An 18,106-nucleotide genomic window follows, 5' to 3' on the forward strand; every position below is an offset into this window, starting at 1 on the left:
TGCTAGGAGGTATCGCGCAACCTCTCGTAGAAATGAGGGAAAAGGGACAATCGTGGAGATATAAACCACGAAGTTTACACGTCTGTTCAATTTTTCGATACATACCTATTTGATGTGGCACTCAACGCAATTCATAAGTTGTATGCCGAGTTCCTCGATGTATACCTAGTTACTCGGCATGTTCAACGAAATTGGCTTGTATTATTTGCTTTAGTACTTGACGTTTAGACGAATATACATGTATATCATTAATTAATAAGATGCTACCAATTTCCATCAATCTCCCACGTGTATCCCCATGAAGCTGGCTTATGTATGCTACGCCTTTACGCATCCACCTCTTCAGACTGTCCCAGGGCCCCCAGAACTGGGTCAAAAATTGAAGAGGCACACAAGGATCGCACAGCTAATATCACTCGTGATTAGTTAATGTGTCCTGCAAGGACGCCATCGTCCCTTTGAAACCGTTCCACCAGATTCGTCCCGAAAGCCATAGTGCCGGTGTCACAGCTAGCTGGGGTTATATGGTACTACTGTGATTTCCAGCAGAGCACATTTGGTTGAGCATCTAGACTAGTTCAGCCAAAGATATGGGTTTTCTGCTCTAGGCGTATGTAGTAGAGGCACGCGGATATCATGCAGTAGCCACGCTACCTATGTAGGTCTGACCGATACCAGCACATACATAGATCCACCGGCTCACAAGCACACGAAAGCGGCAAGTAAGGGGCGGCGCGGGAAAGGAGGGGCAGGAGGAGAGGAATTTCTTTTTGCTTTCGGTTTCCCAGTCTCGGCCGGTCTGGACAAAGAGTTTCCTGGATGACGTTCCCGATCGCGAATTCCTGCCTATTCCAGATCGAGATTCGGCCGTCAAGCGACAATGGCGGACAGCCGCTGTAGACGGGAGACGGCAGGAATAAAGCAAACTCTTTAGGAGTGGTCTACCACACCACACCCCCCAGTGCGCGACATCCGCGCCCGAGACACACGGGTCTCACTCTCACCCTGTGCCATCTCGGGTCGTCGCATTCAGATCGCGCTACCTCGGGGTCTAGAAACGTGGTATCAAAGGCACAGAGACCTGTCGTGGCCGCATGCCGTATGGTTGCTATGTCTCACCTGGCAGCAAAGTGTACCTACTTACCCTGATGACCAGAAAAGAGAGAGAAAAAAAGGGGGGGTCCCATGGTAACGGAAGAGTCACTAAACGTGAAGAAACATACCTAAAGTACTAAGGTTAGGTAGAAGATATGGAAGAGGACGTCATGGAACTGGCTACCTCTCGCCAGCGTCTTCCCCATGAGGAAGACGTGTAAGGACGTGTCTCACCGGATTTGGGTTCCACATGTCATCAAAGAGAGAGAATCCTTCAGTAGACAGACATCTAAGATGTAGGTGTAAGATGACTACAATGGGTATGGGAGACGATGAGGATCGTTTGACGCCCGGTGATACACCTGGACAGTTTTGTTTTGAATTTCCTTTGTCTAGCTATTACAATAGAAATGTTGGTCAAGTAGGTAATCCTGCCCAGCCTTCTCCTAAAAGAAGCTCGGTTCTTTGTCTTCTGGTCTCGATTTAGCGAGGAGGCGTGTTGATGCTACTATGCACGCTGACACCTGAAACTATTGGCTCAGCTGTGTGATGAAAAAAAGACCGCGATACGCCTGGCTTTGGTAGCCTCTAGCGCCGACTATTGGCGGGAAGCCTTCTTCATTTTTGTCGGATCGCGACTCCTTTGCCATGGGTACCTTACCTACTCGATGCCCGGAGGGAGAGGCTGCCGCTGCAAACAAACATCAATGTTAATAGGAAGTAGATCTGGAAGCGGATGTGGAAAGCATCTCAAAGTAAGTAGCCGCAAGTACTTGCATGTCTACATACATAGATAGTCTTCTACGTAGGTTGGATAGGCCACATGGTGACGAAGAGAAATTAGAAGAAATATCAAAATGCAGCCTCGGCATCCGGATAGGAACACTCATAGCATTGAAGCCACTGGAAGTTGTCTATTACACAAGCGGTAGCGGTTGACACGGTACCAAATGTATCAAATATGGGGTTCCCTTTCTTTTTTTCCCTTTTTCTTTTTTCACCATAGTGGCATGGTAATTCTACTATCCCATGCTCGTTATCGTTGAATCTCTGGTACTCTTGAAGAGATGCCGGTATCCGTAAAAATAGACGTGTCATTTTATTGTAGATCGTTGGCGCAAAGTAAGCCCTCTCTGGGGGGGGGGGAGGGCCAAAGCGGGCACGCTCTTCCAGTTTCCTGGATTGGCCTGATTCTGGTGAACACCCACCATGTCATATTTCTCCGAGCATACGGGTTCGCAGGAGCCTCAGATCTATCTCCCTTGAACTCAATCGACTATGTATATACGGCCGGTCTGTGTATTAGGTAGGTAGGAGACTATTGGCTGACGGTATAAGACGAAGGGAATAGGATGGGGTGGCCTGGATCAGCTTTGATCTCCATCATCTGCCTAGTTCGCGTAATAGTCCTACATATGTATACACTGTAACAGGATACCGCTCCTCCCCGGTCAAGGCAATAACATCAGTAGATGAAGTTTCTCCATAGTGGGTGTAAACATGTCTGCCTACTGATAATTATAGACCTAAGTTCATGAAGGCGGCATCCAATAGTCAACTTGTCCCTCCCAAGGGATGAGGTATGTAGGTAGCACGTCGATGATGGCGTCACTAAACGGGATGGCCCCCTAGCGGGAGTGGCTTGCGCCGATCTCTATTCCTTCGGCGATACTAAGCAGCAAACTGAGGCTACGCCGCTTGATATGGGAAGAAAGTTGCGAAAGAAAGGGAACTGCTGTTTGATGCGCTCGGCGAGTTCCTACATGAAACATACCTGACATAGTAACATAGAGAGGCTACGGGCTGTGTGAACTGCAGCCAGGCCCTATCTATCCTAACTAACCACAGCACGATGTGACGCAATGCGCAATGCGGTGGTTATCACGAAAGGAATCGATCCAGGTCCAAACCAAACGGGAAGTTCCTTTCATGAGGATCGTACGCGGATCGTCTACTACGTGCATTGGCGGTTCAAAAAAGCGTGCCTATTTTTGCCCACTCAGAGATAGCAAATCGATCCATTTTGCTGCACCGCAGACATGGGTAGGGGATGCGGCGAAGTATTGTACCAGGGGACAGCGAGGCTATTGAAGGTCGCCAAGGCCTAGATCTTATTATTAAACGCTGTGGCTCGATCTGTAGATACTTATACAACGTTCTATACTGGTTCCTTCGGCAGAAAAGGAAGATATTTGATCTCGTCGTGAGGAGATGATGTAGTACGGTAGCACAGTAGGTACTTCTGTAGGTATGTAGGGCGAGATATGTCTTGAACCCTTACAGCCAAAGTCGTGGAAATTAATAATCGGATTACTATTCAAGGCCGCCTGTCAAAAAGCAAACGACTCAAGCTGTAAGTACTAGGTAGGCTGGAAGGGTGCTCGAATTTGCTCGGACCCCAATAGTTTGAGACCACTGCACGTTTTGACAACTATCGGACGAGTTCCCAGCCATGCGCAAAAGTATGTTATGGGATATGAGATACATAGTATGAGATGAAGGTGTTTTAAGTGGCGAATATCTTCACTGCTTTCGAAGAGCTGTCCTATCTTACATACCTAGTACCTACCTATTATGTATAAACTATCAGAATATGTAGCACATTCAACTCCACAAGTCAGGTTGGACCTCGTATGTGATATTTATCCTTTCCCCGGCCCGAAGTGACCATAACTGAGCTACACGGCGGCTTGACTTTATGTGGTTGTCACTTACACCAGCACATCACATTCCTTCCGGCCTTAGTATGCCTAGGTAGGTAGGTCGGTATACATATATATATATATATATATAGAGGTATGCATTATGTACGTAGTATACTACATAGGCACTTACCTAACACACGTGCATTGCTTATGGGTGGGCTATTGTTACTATACCTCTCGGTAGATACTGCATACCACGTTGGTACTATGTAAAGGTCGCTGATCCTCAAAGGGGGTTGGCTGTATCCCCCTAAACTCTCCCTGGCGCGCTTATACTGCAGATACAGTAAGCAGAAAAGGGTTAAGAAGAAAATACTATGTACCTGATTAAGTGTAGTGAAATGGGGAAGCATAGGAATTATCGTGCGAGCACCATACCCTATCAGGAATAGACGATGTGCCATAAAGCTGATGGAATAGTCTGAGTACACTACCTACTATGTATCTAATCTAGTGTAATATGTGGCTGTTATGCAACATAGCAAAAGATTCCCTTCGAGAACTTCTGCTTTTTTTGCTACAATTATCAGGGGTCTTAGAAATATCACGGACCAACATAGGGCTTGTTGCCTTCAATATCAGATCTGGGCACAATCGAATAATAATACAGAACTCGGCGCAAAAAGAATTAGGGAACGGCCGAGCTAGGACTTGGATCTTACTCCCGAAATGACGAGAATCACCGAACCCTCCCCCCTGCCGGAACTCCCTAGCCTTACTACTGCTACACTGCTACACAGCAGGGGGTTCGATGCCTGGCGAAGCTTGGCAAACTTGGGGCAGGGAATCAGGCAGTTCAGGGATGTGGCGGAGGCACTAACCAAGGGAAAATTCCCTTTAAAGTGTATGAGGAACGTGGCATGCCGCATGCCGCGCCCACACTTGGTAGAAATTTGGGGGGGATTTGGGGGGGGGGGAAGAAGCGAAGGGGGATGGGGATGGGGGGAAGGGGATAGAAACAACAAGCCTGGAAAAGCCAGACGATAGTTTTATGAAAATCTGAGATGAAACCAAAGAAAATACGAATAATGAAAGAAAATAGTCTTCAAATAGTCATAGGTACGTAGTATTTGATACCTATCCTATTGAAAAGTATCGTTAAAGCCCCCAAAGTGCACAATACCTTATCTTACCTTACCTAGTAATAACGTTGAAATAACAGCTGTTATTATGGAATAATGAAGTGATAATTAAGATTATTCTTTGTCTAGAACAGTTTAACGAGGTCGGAAAACATCTAGATATTGTGGTGGTATACTTGCCTTCATGCAGTACCATGTACACACATGTAGGAGATACCTATATACTAGTATACTAGACATGTAGGCATCATGTGGAACGCCGTCGATAACCACGTGGAAGATTTAGGCTCGAATCTACGACTTTAATTATACTAATTATGGTGCATATAGTTGCATAAAAAACGAGGGAAACGAGGGAAAACGGCTTGTGATGACCTCCACTTGTATACCTATATAGGTATAGGCCGGTAGGTAGCCTAAGATAGGTATACAAATAGGTACATGCATACACTTTGGATGCACACATCCATCTCACTCATCTGCAACCAACATATCAAGTGCCCTTTACGTCGTACGGACTTTCAAACTTCCCATTCGCTGACCGCAAAAGCGCTGGGTAAGGTCTCATCCCAGACATGCATGAGGCGCGGGAGTTCTGCAAGACAAGAGATATATATCCCTCCTCCAGTTAGCGATCCGGATATCATATCACTGTCTGTCTGTCTGTCTGTCTGTCTCCCACATCCCATCCCGAGGCTCTCTGTCCTCCTCTTATTATTTCTTACTTCCCGCGGGAGACCACTAATATTAGAGACTAGAGTGTAGGGACTACTATGTAAGAAGGCTGTGCGGCACACCGAAAGTGATATATGATGGATTGATGGATGGCACACCGATGGATGACAGGTGGAAAAGTATGAAGAGTTGAAGAAATTTATGTACTTGCGCATTACTCAAATCCTATGTTTGTTGCGCGACGCGTGTGCTCCTCCTTGGCGAAGCCCCGCGATAGGTCTCCCGGTCCCAAGAATGCAGGAAGCTCGTGTAGAGGAGGGGTGAAGGGAATCATTCGTGGAGAGTATCTACCGTATCTACCTAGGTTACTTAGGTACGTAGTAAATAAGGGACTCGTTTGGTCGGCGACGACGACATTGTACTACATTGCCAGGTATATAACTACATATATGTAGGACCTACGTAGATGTATATATAGTACATGTAGGTAGGTAGGCAGGTAGGTAGGTGGTATATAATTACATGTACTCCATCTTCAGATGTGGTGACACGGGGTACAGCACACATACATACGTCCCATTACATACCTACCGCCTACATATAATATATAATCCTCCATTATGATTTGTCAAAGAGACCTAAGCAACTGCCGTTCTTGACGAGCACTTCGCAATCCCCATCTGACTAAGACTGACAGAGCCTGCCTCCTTATACCTACTTGCGCATTATCGACGATGCGCTTTAATAGTTTTGATAGAATAGGTATTGGGGGAACTGAATGTCTGCATTAGAGCTTAGTTATGTATTACCTGCAATACGTTTATGTATTATACATGTACCTACATAGTATGTAAACCTATTACCTACCTAGGTATGAATTTACAATGGATGTATGTAGTAACAACCTCGACCCCCCGAGACAAGGGATTTGAAGATCAGCCGTTTCCGACCAACTGAAGCGCTGGCAGCTTTGTTGCCTCCATATTTCCTTCCCACGAAACGGGAACCTATCGGCAAGCCAGTTACACCTCGTCAGGGCCATGTAAGATACCGCTGCTACCTATGTACAATACCAGTAATAGTTTAGTGCTACCTAGTACTAGTTATGTATATGTATATACTTTCTTAAGAGATTGTGCGGCGTCAGGCTGCTTGGATCCCTGGTTTTATCTTATGTGTCAATTGGCATCTTCACCGCCCGTGGATAACAAGGCCAGCCAATGGCAGCGGCGAGGAGAAGCTTGTTTTTGTTTCTGTTCCCTCGTTGATCGTACAGTTATGTGTCGCAAGAGCGGGCGGTATAATAATAGGGGAAACTCCAATCTGTCGTATGTAGCAGCCTTGCGAGCCACACGATCAATCCTGACAGGTCTATCGGAAGCTATCCGCAGGGAACGCACCCCGCATACTTTTGGTGGGATCTGGTGCATAATGGTACCTACCTTATGTATTATGTATGTATAACTACATATGTGTGTGTGTCGAGCTTCGACCGCTAACCTTGCACAATGCAAGCACTGCGGGCCTTGGCCTTCCAATCTATCGAATCAGGCCAGCACAATGGCACTGTAGGGTTAGTTATGTACAGCTCACGTGGCGGCGGGAAGATCGTAGGCAGCCAAGGCACCGTTTCGAAGGCTCCAGCAAATGTACTGTACTTGTTGTCGTCTTCGGGGCATCATTGCTCTTCAGGGACACCGACGGCAACGTCGCTGTACATTATGCTTTTGCATCCGGTTACTAGGTAATTGAGTGACTTTTGATTCTATAATTTCTTGGCATTGATTATAAAGACTCAAGAGCTGCAATATATTGTGACGTGTTGTAGTAATTCAGACCAGATAGTAGGTACCTAAGCTCAACATACATATCTAGTGCAAAACGTAAGTAGCGGTATTAATTCCGGTAGCTGCATTTGTGCCGCTGCCTTTAGTTAATATTTTATTCGTCTTATAGGTAACTATTCTGTCGTACAGACTTCCAGGGCTATGATAATAGGGGTAATTTGAGCTAGGTAGAATGTGAAGTTTATAGTATGTGTGTAGTATGTTCCTCGGCTGATTATTGATTGTTGTATGAAACCAACAACCATTAGTTAACCTATGAAAGATAGTTTAGAAAAGAAGGGAAAAAAGAAAAGAATACTGCAAGGTCTTCACCACTTCGTAATATCATGCATCCGTGTTACCTGTTACCAACAAGCGCTTGATATGTATAAGTTGTACTACCTAGGTATCCGGCATTGACACCAGCACGAGCCACCCTATACCTTGCTTGTTCCCTTTTACAGGGACGAGCTTGAAGCCTTGGGTACCCTCCCCCTTCGGATATGTTGCCCCTAGTGCTCTTGCAACATCGTTAGGCCTCTAGGGCAGCCAGGGCTCGATCCGAGCGGCAAACTCAACCGACCCCAATCCTTCTACGTCCTGCTAGGTATTAGTAGTATGTACTCCATAGGCAGTATACTACACGTGTATATAAACATGTACCTTACTACCTATTACCTGCAGTCAATGTTATAAGAAAAAGAAAACATCAATCTGTTTTCAAGAGCGTTTGAATTCCTCCCATCATTAACAAGAGTATTCCCCTTCTTTTCTCCTCTTTGTCGTCAGTTACTCGGTCGCTCCAAACGTCGGAAAGAGGAATCATTGAAGTCATAGAAGGTCATAGAGTAGATAGAGTAGGCCCTTTTGGTCGTTTGTCCGAGCATCAGTCTTTCGCTGATGCTCGATCTAAATCCTATCCAAAGTTCACTCATTTCAGCGCAATCCTGTTACCTGTATGCAATATGTATGTTATGTATTGTACTTCTAATGATTACCTACATATGTACATATGTGTATTATGTAGGTTCAATGTTGGCTCAACTTGGTTGACCTCTGTTAAGCGTATGTATGCGTAGTAACGGCATTATATGCATTGTACTACATAGTATGTAGATTATCAATGTACTCAAGTCAGATGTCCATCAACATAGTTCATTTAAATCATTAAAGCTTAAAAGTAGACTACATGTAAAATACATATAATCCTATTTCAGATACTCTACATGCTATCATTTTATCAATGCTATTGTGTTTAATCATCAATTTGTTGTAGTACATCAAAGTATTACAAATGTATACACATGTACATGTAATAGTATATACCCTGTGCTTGGCACTTGCCGGTATATTGCCTAGTACTAGGTATGATGAATGATGGATACTAACTAGAAGTAACTATGTACTACATATGTATGTGCTGATGATACCTAGTACTAGGAATGGTAGTACCTGGTACAATATAGTTAATAGGTACTTACATGAGATGGCGTACCTCTGAACTCCCATGTCGACCACCCAGCCGTCCTGTGCATGGTTCTCTCCACTTTCCCATGCACATGGGCGACGATATCCCTGCTGGACTTTCCTCACGTGTGCTTAGTACTTGGACAAGCCACGAGGAAAAAGAAACGAGAGCGCCGCATTAGTGGCACGCTAGCTAAAAATCCAGGGCTCCGCAGGTACTGTATACTCTTCATCCGAGTATCCCAGCCAAGCAATCTTCCCCAATCTTTCTCAATCTACACTACGATACCACTTATTACATACTATGTTAGTATGTATGTACTATTTTGTCTATTATGTAGCACTCAACATTGAATCTTCCTAGAAATAGCCATGCGACAAATCCCTTAGTCAGAAGCCCGATGGATTGTCTAATGGTGTTCTAATGGGCACCTGGCAAAGGGGCATGACTACATACATGTGGCTTTGCTATTTCTAGGAATATTCAATGTTTCTTGTACATGTAGGAATGGGAATGGGAATGGGAATGGAAATGGCCGTCCTCTCGGCTTTTTTATTTTCACCTGCCATTCTCTGGCAGTTCCTCCACAACAGGGTCTCCCTCCTTCGATTCAACAAGGGGATACATAAGTGTTAATACTATGTAGGTATGTACTCCCCTGACCCTTTTTTTATTTTTATTTATTTTTATTTTTTTAGACTTACCGGTACCTATTGATTCTCTCTCCATTGACCTTTCAATTCTAATAAGAAGAGTTGCTCCTTCTCCCCCCCAATCAGAACTCCAGTCACTACTAGGTAGTTACATTAAAAGTTAGTAGAGACGAAGGAAGAAAAAAGAAGAAAAGACTTAACCCCCCCCCCCCCCCCCCCTACCACCCTCAACTCAATTCAAGTTGTATCGTATGTACCTGTCATTACTAGTAGTTGACCTACATACTACATCCATACACACCTGCCTACATCCTACCTATACGTACATAGTACAATACATCCATACATAACGGCAAGCCCTGCTCTACTTCAAAGCCCTGCGCTGACCTGGATACATCAATGTACAAGTACTTTATTTTCTGATTTGGGGGCTATGGTCTATTCTCTCTAACCTATCCAAAAATTTCATTTCAACCAGCTCTCTCTCTTTTTTAACACTTTCTCGCCCACGTCCAAGCTCAAGCCCGTCGTTATGCCGCACGTTTCGTTAGGGTGCTGGTACCAAATAAACTCTTGACGCTTCTGACGTTCCTCAACTGTCGTTCTATGTTCGCCGCCTACATACCTACATCTACACCTATAGCTAGACCTAAGCCTATACGTTACCTGCCTACCTATCTTACCTACACACCACTACATACTACAACACGTCAAATCTTACATTACCCGTTACCACAACTATAACCTACATAATAGGAGTTGACTCGTTGAACTCTTTTCTCTCTTTATCACTCTATCTCTCCACCTGCCTTTACTATACTCCACGTCCATTTCGCATTACTAACTTAACAACGCTTGAGGCTTTGATAATCATCCAGTTGCGCCTAGTTTGTAATTGGATGTCTAGTGTCAATGCTGTTTAAACCTACTGGCCGAAGTAAATTTTCATTCTTAAAGCCGAACTTTCAAGCGCAACCTTATACTACCCCCTTCGCGTTCGCCATCGCCGCTCTCATTTGTTATTGTTAAGTAGGGAGGTTAGCAACTACCTACGACGCGACGTTGCTACGGCACGCCTCCCTCGCTGGGGTCTTGCAATAGACCTCTGTTACGTCGGCAACACTACTTTTACTGGAATATAATATTTGTTAAACACTGAGTTTAAAAAGGAAAGCCCAAAAACCCCCAAAAAGCAAAAATGGCGACGGAACATCCTCGACCTGCGTCGCAGAAGCTCCCGCTGGCTACAGTTTTAAACGCACCCGAAGAGAATCGTGACTCGGCATATTACTCAAGTACGGATGCATCTAGCAAGCGTATGTAGAACCGCGTATCAAATTGCTAAGACTAGAACTAGAGTAGCCGGGTTCGCTAACTGTAACCTATCCATAGACACTTCGGCAGCGTCAGGTATAATGGGGCTCAGTGTCTACCATTCCGTGCAAGAAAAGACCCCATCTCCGACTACTACGACTTTAATCCCTCAGCCACTAGTATCCCCCGCAAGTAACATGAGCGTAGCATCAATGGTCTCGCCGACATCCCCAGGCAATGGACGTTTCGACCGACCTCAATCGTTGGACTCTATACAGGCTGGTTTGACGAGCGCTGGATCAGAATCGCGGCGGGAGAGCGTGGATAGTAGGATTAATCAGGGCTTTGGAGATATGAGATTGGGCAATTCACCTTACGCGAGCCAGAATCAGTCGACAACTTCGATCCAGGGCAGTTTAGCACAACAGCGGAACCCCCGCGTGGGAATGGACCATCTATCCGTACACAGAATATCCAATGGGTATCAACCGAACGTCGAGCGCACTCCCGAAGGCCAACATGGTACTAAGACATCCCGAACTGCCCCTGCCATCACTGGTCCTGCTACGAGCAGTGTTGCTAGGGCAGCAGAACCAACGAAGGGCCAAGCCTGGGCGTTCCCGGAAGAGGAGATACAACGGTTACCTTCTTCGCTTGGCAATCATACATTTTTCGACTCAAGGCGGAGCAGCATTGCCGATTCAATTGCTAGTAGTCAGTTCACCACCGAGTCTCGGCTACCTCCTGGGCAACGGCGACTCGACGATGGCCTAGGGCCGGATTTCCAACAAACGATCCACCACCACACCCTTCAACACAAGCAGCTTTCGGACATTCATAGTGAGGAATCCAGTCCACATAATGGCAATCAACCATATAGTAGAACCCCTGAACTTCGACAGAGTCATAAGTTGGCAGAGCGGAAGAGGAGGACAGAGATGAAGGAGTTGTTTGACCAGCTGCGCGATTTGATGCCGCAGGAAAGAGGGTCTAAGGCCTCCAAGTGGGAGATTCTAACAAAGGGTATGTTCCTCTCTTGTCCAAAGAAAAATACATGCTCTTACTTTTAATACTTACTTTGCTTAGCTATCGCCGAACATCAAAAGCAAACAGATACTATCAAGAATATTTCGGGGCACTATCAAAATGCGATGCAGGAATCCGAAATGCTGAGACGGGAGTTGGAAAGGATGCGCATGGAGAATGCGCAGCTTCGAGGAAACTTGCCGGCCTTACCGCCAAACCAAGGCCCAGCAAATCCACCCATACCGTCACAACCCTCCGGGGACCCCTATGCACAAGATCCGTATGGAAGAGCACAGCGACCAGAGTTACCTCCTCTACGAGCACTTAACGCCCCAGAGTCTATGACGGGTGTCCAGTACGAGGGGCAAAGGCCCAATGGATTTCGTTCGGATCGGTTTTAAGGGGCAAACGACCACAATCACTTATATTTCCTTTAGTTGTAAACGTTGTCATACTGGGAGCGGCAACCATCAAAAGTAGAATATTCCAGGGCGTTATTATCGATACCCCGTGTGAGTCGACGGTCACTGCCCGCCCTCATTTGCTTTTGGCGGTTCGTCGACGAGCACTCAAAACTCAAGGCGTACATGGAATTGGCACGGAGAATACTGTGTCGGGATTAAGTTTACTATTATCTAGCGTTTGACGCTGGGGGCGTTGATGATGCCGCGAGACGAGTGGTTTCGAAAGACTCGCGGCTTGCCATTGGCTGTTGAGGGTCAGGTTGCCAACCAGCCATCGCCCAATCGCCTCTATCTTCCAACTTTCCAACAACTGGGAAACTTCGGGGTTCTAATCGTCAAGGGGAGCACGAACCTCATAAGATGTAATATGAGTAACGGATGGCTAGCTAGATGGACGATTTCGATTCTCGACGGCTTTTACGAGGATGAGCGTTGTCGCATTCCTCCTTACCGTCGTTCTAGCGTTGGTTCTGTTGAAATGTTTGTATACATATATACCCGCCGTGTTATTACCGGCTACTATACTTGTGCTATGTTTTTTTTTTGGGTTATTTTGAGGTCTACGAACGTGGGTACCCATGAGAGGGTAGGGACCTAGCTAGGTATGGATGGATGGATGGATGGATGGATGGGTTGGAAAAGGAGAGGAATCACCGTGAAAAGCGAGAAAGGGGGGAAAGGTTACTCGGCTGCGGTGGGAGTTATTAGGATAGCGTGTAACGATCCACTGAGGTTCGGCCACCTACCCGAATCATAAAAAAAAAATATAAGCTCCGAGAGCGAAGATGTGTGATGCTACAACATCCACATCACATACTATATGATTCTATATTGAGAAACATGATTTTCAGTGAGGGTTTTTCGGGGCGATGGTTCCTCCTTTTCTTGAAGAATGTTGTGGCTTCATACTACTGACCTTAGTTAGCTAACCTTAGTACTAAGTAGTATTGCCCAGGTACTCAAACGACACCAGCGCTGTACAGTGTATACTGCTGTGATATCCATTCATAGCCCTGAAGATCAAAAATTTTACAATCAACTACCCAGCAAGTTTGGAAGTTAAGTCGTGCAAAGTACGGTTTGTACAGTATGCACTGTACTACTTTACTGTACTCTAGCAGGGCTATGATAAAGATTTCAACGTCGAAAGTTTAAAAGTTGCGTGTGCGGACTAAGCTAGGCTGACTAAAGTGGTAGATGCCAGTATGAGCTAACCCAAGGTGTACTAGCGAAGGTGGGGCAGAACTTAGCATTTCACCTAGCAGTATCGATTGTAAAAAAAATACAAAATTTTTCCCATTAATAAAATTTTCCAAAAGATTCTTAAAGTTCGCAGGTCCGTTAAGTTCACCAACTCACCAACAACTTCACAGCCAGATTCTTACAATTCTTCAATTCGTTCAACAGGTTATCAATCTTTCTAGTATTCTTGCGTCAGGAAAACCAACATCAAAATGTAAGGAGTCTCAATGCCTCACTCTCCTCACTCTCCTCACCATCCTCACTATCTGATTTATATGAATAATTGACGCTGATACTTGGAATCCAATAGGCATTCCCTTCGTCGTGCTGCTGCTCGTGCAGCATGCTCTTCAACCATGGTTGTCGCTAAGCCTCGCCAGCAGGTCGCGCTATTCGCCATGAACATTGGTAAGATGACTGCGCGACCGGCTGTTATGCTACCTCTGGCTCGCAACTTCTCCCAGACCTCGCGAGCTGCTCAAGAGGAGGGTGAGAATGGAGCCTCTCCTCCTGTGGAGTCCCAGAGTATTCAAGAACGCCAGAGGGCCGGTTTCACCGTATTTGTCAGCAATGTCACATTTGATGCTACCGATGTGCACATTCAAGAAGCCTTCGGCAAGTACGGCGAGATTAGTCTCATCCACATCCTACGAGACGGTCGCGGACTAAGCAGAGGGTAAGTGAACTGCACCAATTCAATCCCATCTTTCATGATAGCCATGTTATACATCTGCTAACTCAATGGCAAGTTTCGGTTTCATCACCTACACCACGCAAGAGGCTGCGGACCGCGCGGTCCAGGAGGCCAATCAATCTTTCTGGCATGGTCGACGAATCATTGTAGCACACAGAAAGGACAGCAACAACTCCGAGAGAGGTTCAATGGAGCAGCGCAACCCTTCATCATCCCCGGGACAACCGTCAACGTCAATCTACATTGGCAACATCCCCTATGAGACTTCGGATGCCGATCTGAACAAGCTCTTTGAGTCTCTGGATGGTGTTACGGATGTTCGCGTCGCTGTCGACCGCAACACTGGCTGGCCCCGTGGATTCGCCCACGCTGACTTTGCGGATATCGAGCTTGCGAAGAAGGCGTACGAGGTTCTTACCAATGCTACCATGGGTGGCCGACCTCTGCGCATCGACTACGCGCAGGGTCGCCGGGACCCCACAAGAGGAGGAAGTGGTTCGCGCAACCCCATGATGTAAATGGATCTCAAAGCTGACGATGCCTCATGCCTCATGCCTCGAGCCTAGGTGGCCGTGATCATATGTTCATGAAACGTTAACGATGGGATGGAACATGCAATATATGACCAATATGGCATCTTGGGTGGAAGTCTACTCTGGAGGATGGAAGAGACTTAGGCCATTGCACTTGTAACAATACTCGGAGGTCCTAGTGTAGAGAGGTTATCTCTACTAATACGGACTGACAAAATTGGCACGAATGGATTGCCTCTTTTCTTATTTACATGGAAACCAAATGTACAATGAATCGCTCCCCTCTAATTGAAACCGGATCCGTGATTGATATTTAATGTTTCTGTTTCTGGGCGCACAAGTACTTGTCCATATTGAATGCTGATAGGTTCGCATTCAAATGGATGTGAAATATGTTGCGCCCACATCATTGGCATTAGTAGACCCTACAGACTACATTAGTAGACCCTACAGACTACAGTTGAGTAGGTAGGTCAAGTTGTACTAGACGTGCTAGTACCAGACCAGACTGCTACCTAGTACCATAGGATGATAATCAAATGGAAAAGAACCACGATGTCCATGGTGGGGTCGACGGTTGACCTCGGCGGGGACGAAAGAGGTACCTTCGTATTTGTACCCAGAAATTTGCCTTTAGCACTTGAACGTTGTGCCCGTTTTGCCCGTTTTGCCCGTTTTGCCCGTGGGAATCCTCGGCATCTTTGGGCACTGGGCAGGTTTGGGACGCTAACTACCTAGGTTAGTAGCGTACTAGGTACTAGGTATTACATAAGGTAGTGACCTCACCTACCCAGGAGTACATACCTAGGTACCTACATTTGTAATAAACATCAGCAGCAGCAACAACAACAACATAACTTTAATCATTACCTATTCTTCCTACTTCCTAACTTTCTACTTCCTCTCACATGCGAATTTTCCATCTCCCCTCAAACACTCTACCGTTTTCTCTATAGCTTGTTTTACTGCAAATAAGTTTGCTTATATTTAGTACAGAGAAACCTCATTCTCTAAATTAGGCCGAAATCCCTACCAGAACGAGTCCTAGCCATTCTCGCCACTGACACCCAAGAAGAACGATATCTTAGCTTTAATACATACCTAGGTGGCTTACATTTAACCGCTTTTCGTGTGTGGGAAATCATCACTATTGTCGTTATTGTTATAGCTTTCTTCGCGAACTTGTGTGTCTAGCAGATCATACGTGAAACGCCATCGACATGTCTTTTCTCGGTGGGCCAGAGTGCTCGACTGCGGGCAACCCGCTCAGCCAGTTCACAAAGCATACCCAGGAAGACAACAGCCTGCAGAGAGATCGTCTTCGAAATGGAACTCCTCAGGGAGGTATGGGCGGTTTTAGAAGCGCCGCCCAACATGGAGCACAGGATGAGGTACGAACGAACACGAATGGTTGCGATCAACTCTCTAGTTAGACTTCAAGGCTAATTATATTCGCCTACTACAGATGATGAACGGGTTCCTGCAACAGAATGGACGATTACCCGATATGCCGCTTGAAGGTATGAACCAGATACGATTAGACCACCCTGCCCATGGCGTGCATCTACGAGCCAACTCGACCTCACCCGCGTGGGCCAACGAATTTCAACACAACCCTCAGGCTGCTATGGAATCCGCCTTCAAGGTACCCCAGGGCACGCAATTCGGCCCCGAAGACTACGCCAAGTTTCAACGAATCACTGGTCAATCAAATTCGTCACGCGCAAGCCCTATGCCCTCGGGCATGCAATATCAAAGTCCTATGATGGGCATGGGAATGATGAACGGCATGCCTATGAACTACGGTGTGAGCGGTATGTACAACGGTCCTATGTATCGGCCTGCGCCCCAACAACCTGCAGAGGCGGTGGACCAAGGGAAGGGTAAAGGAAAAGAGAAGGTGGTGGAATTGGACGACCAGCAATGGGAAGAACAGTTTCAACAACTAGAGATTCAGGAACAGCAAACAGGCGAACAGGACGAGGCTGCGGCACTCGAGCCAGAGCTCAACAAGTTGGACGAGGAGATTCTGAAGTCAGAAACCAACGAGTTCGGAGACTTCGAGTCTCTTTGGAAGGGCATCTTAGCAGACAAGGCTGCCAATGCCGTTGAGGATGAGGAATGGATTGTCCAGGAGACGGACCCCAACTGGGCTGACCGTATCGGAGACTGGGGATTCGGCAACAACAGGTTAATCAATGACCCGGAAGTGGAGAATTACCTCTTTGAAGAGGATAACCTCTTCAAGGAAACCGGAAACCCATTTGAGGAGGGCATGCGTATCGTGGACGAGGGTGGCAATCTTTCTTTGGCCGCTCTTGCTTTCGAAGCCGCCGTCCAAAAAGACCCCACGCACGTGGAAGCGTGGGTGCAGCTCGGTATGTCTCAGGCTCAGAACGAAAAGGAGACTGCCGCGATTCGTGCTCTGGAACAGGCCAAAAACCTAGACCCCAATAACGCCCCTGCGCTCATGACCTTGGCTGTCTCTTATACCAACGAAGGCTATGACAGCATAGCTTACCGAACCCTGGAGCGGTGGCTCTCCATCAGATACCCCTCGGTCATCGCCCCCGGTGATCTATCATCTCCCTCCGACCTGGGCTTCACCGAGCGCCACCAGCTACATGACAGGGTGACGCAGCTGTTTATCAAAGCCGCTTGCCTCAGCCCGAACGGCGAGCATATGGACCCCGACGTACAAGTCGGTCTTGGTGTGCTCTTCTATGGCGCCGAGGAGTACGACAAAGCTGTGGACTGCTTCTCAGCTGCCCTCGCTTCCACGGAACTCGGAGCATCAAATCGCCAAAACCAGAAGCACCTCCTTTGGAACCGGCTCGGTGCAACCCTAGCCAACAGCGGTAAGAGCGAGGATGCCATCGCCGCCTACGAGAAAGCCCTCACGCTACAACCTAACTTTGTGCGTGCCCGATACAACCTGGGAGTCAGTTGTATCAACATGGGATGCCACGCCGAGGCTGCAGGCCACCTACTGGCCGCCCTCAACATGCACAAGACAGTAGAGAAGGAGGGCCGCGAGAAAGCCCGCGAACTTCTGGGCGGAGATGTGAGCGATGCCCAGCTCGAGGCCATGACGACGCAGAACAGGAGTACCAACTTGTACGACACACTCCGTCGTGTGTTCACACAGATGGGGAGAAGAGATCTTGCGGAGAAGGTTATTCCAGGTGTCGATCCAGAGAGCTTCAGGGGGGATATTGACTTTTGATCATTCCACCTTCTAAGAATGGGGTTCCGTCATTTCTGGGAAAGGGAGAGAGGTCTAGAGGCAGAAATTCGATACGTACATTAAGAGTCGTCAAGTAGCTGGG

General features: G+C 46.8%; 4 protein-coding genes across 4 annotated transcripts; all 4 read left to right on the forward strand.

Moving 5' to 3' along the window:
* The first annotated feature begins 6,024 nt into the window (after positions 1 to 6,024).
* On the forward strand, positions 6,025 to 7,328 carry GGS25DRAFT_469459 (uncharacterized protein). Its single transcript, XM_049259144.1, has 2 exons — positions 6,025 to 7,011; positions 7,073 to 7,328. Exons 1-2 carry the CDS (start codon positions 6,620 to 6,622, stop codon positions 7,299 to 7,301), a joined length of 621 nt encoding a protein of 206 aa, XP_049121222.1. The 5' UTR covers positions 6,025 to 6,619; the 3' UTR covers positions 7,302 to 7,328.
* A 2,853-nt stretch (positions 7,329 to 10,181) lies between these two features.
* Positions 10,182 to 12,375, forward strand: GGS25DRAFT_24025 (uncharacterized protein). Its single transcript, XM_049257105.1, has 3 exons — positions 10,182 to 10,799; positions 10,862 to 11,841; positions 11,905 to 12,375. The coding sequence occupies exons 2-3, from the start codon at positions 10,920 to 10,922 to the stop codon at positions 12,243 to 12,245; spliced, it is 1,263 nt and encodes a 420-aa protein (XP_049121223.1). The 5' UTR covers positions 10,182 to 10,799; positions 10,862 to 10,919; the 3' UTR covers positions 12,246 to 12,375.
* A 1,214-nt stretch (positions 12,376 to 13,589) lies between these two features.
* On the forward strand, positions 13,590 to 15,292 carry GGS25DRAFT_469464 (uncharacterized protein). Its single transcript, XM_049259145.1, has 3 exons — positions 13,590 to 13,764; positions 13,861 to 14,226; positions 14,300 to 15,292. Coding segments are annotated over exons 1-3 (831 nt in total). The 5' UTR covers positions 13,590 to 13,762; the 3' UTR covers positions 14,763 to 15,292.
* Positions 15,293 to 15,997: 705 nt separating this feature from the next.
* GGS25DRAFT_516747 (TPR-like protein) lies at positions 15,998 to 18,003 on the forward strand (the record flags this gene model as incomplete). The annotated part of the gene is made up of 2 exons (XM_049263260.1): positions 15,998 to 16,168; positions 16,243 to 18,003. The coding sequence occupies 2 exons, from the start codon at positions 15,998 to 16,000 to the stop codon at positions 18,001 to 18,003; spliced, it is 1,932 nt and encodes a 643-aa protein (XP_049121225.1).
* Positions 18,004 to 18,106: the final 103 nt, after the last annotated feature.

This window comes from Hypoxylon fragiforme (assembly GCF_022984875.1).
Source record: "Hypoxylon fragiforme strain CBS 206.31 chromosome Unknown GGS25scaffold_1, whole genome shotgun sequence".
Lineage (NCBI taxonomy): Eukaryota > Fungi > Ascomycota > Sordariomycetes > Xylariales > Hypoxylaceae > Hypoxylon > Hypoxylon fragiforme.

Bases quoted from the DNA above. Each gene is read 5' to 3' on its own strand.
- GGS25DRAFT_469459 (XM_049259144.1), top strand. From the start codon at position 6,620: ATGTACAATACCAGTAATAGTTTAGTGCTACCTAGTACTAGTTATGTA. The intron at 7,012-7,072 runs GTATGTATAACT...GCACAATGCAAG, and splicing joins GTACCTACCTTATGTATTAT to CACTGCGGGCCTTGGCCTTC.
- GGS25DRAFT_24025 (XM_049257105.1), top strand. From the start codon at position 10,920: ATGGGGCTCAGTGTCTACCATTCCGTGCAAGAAAAGACCCCATCTCCG. The intron at 11,842-11,904 runs GTATGTTCCTCT...TACTTTGCTTAG, and splicing joins GTGGGAGATTCTAACAAAGG to CTATCGCCGAACATCAAAAG.
- GGS25DRAFT_469464 (XM_049259145.1), top strand. The intron at 14,227-14,299 runs GTAAGTGAACTG...CTCAATGGCAAG, and splicing joins GGTCGCGGACTAAGCAGAGG to TTTCGGTTTCATCACCTACA.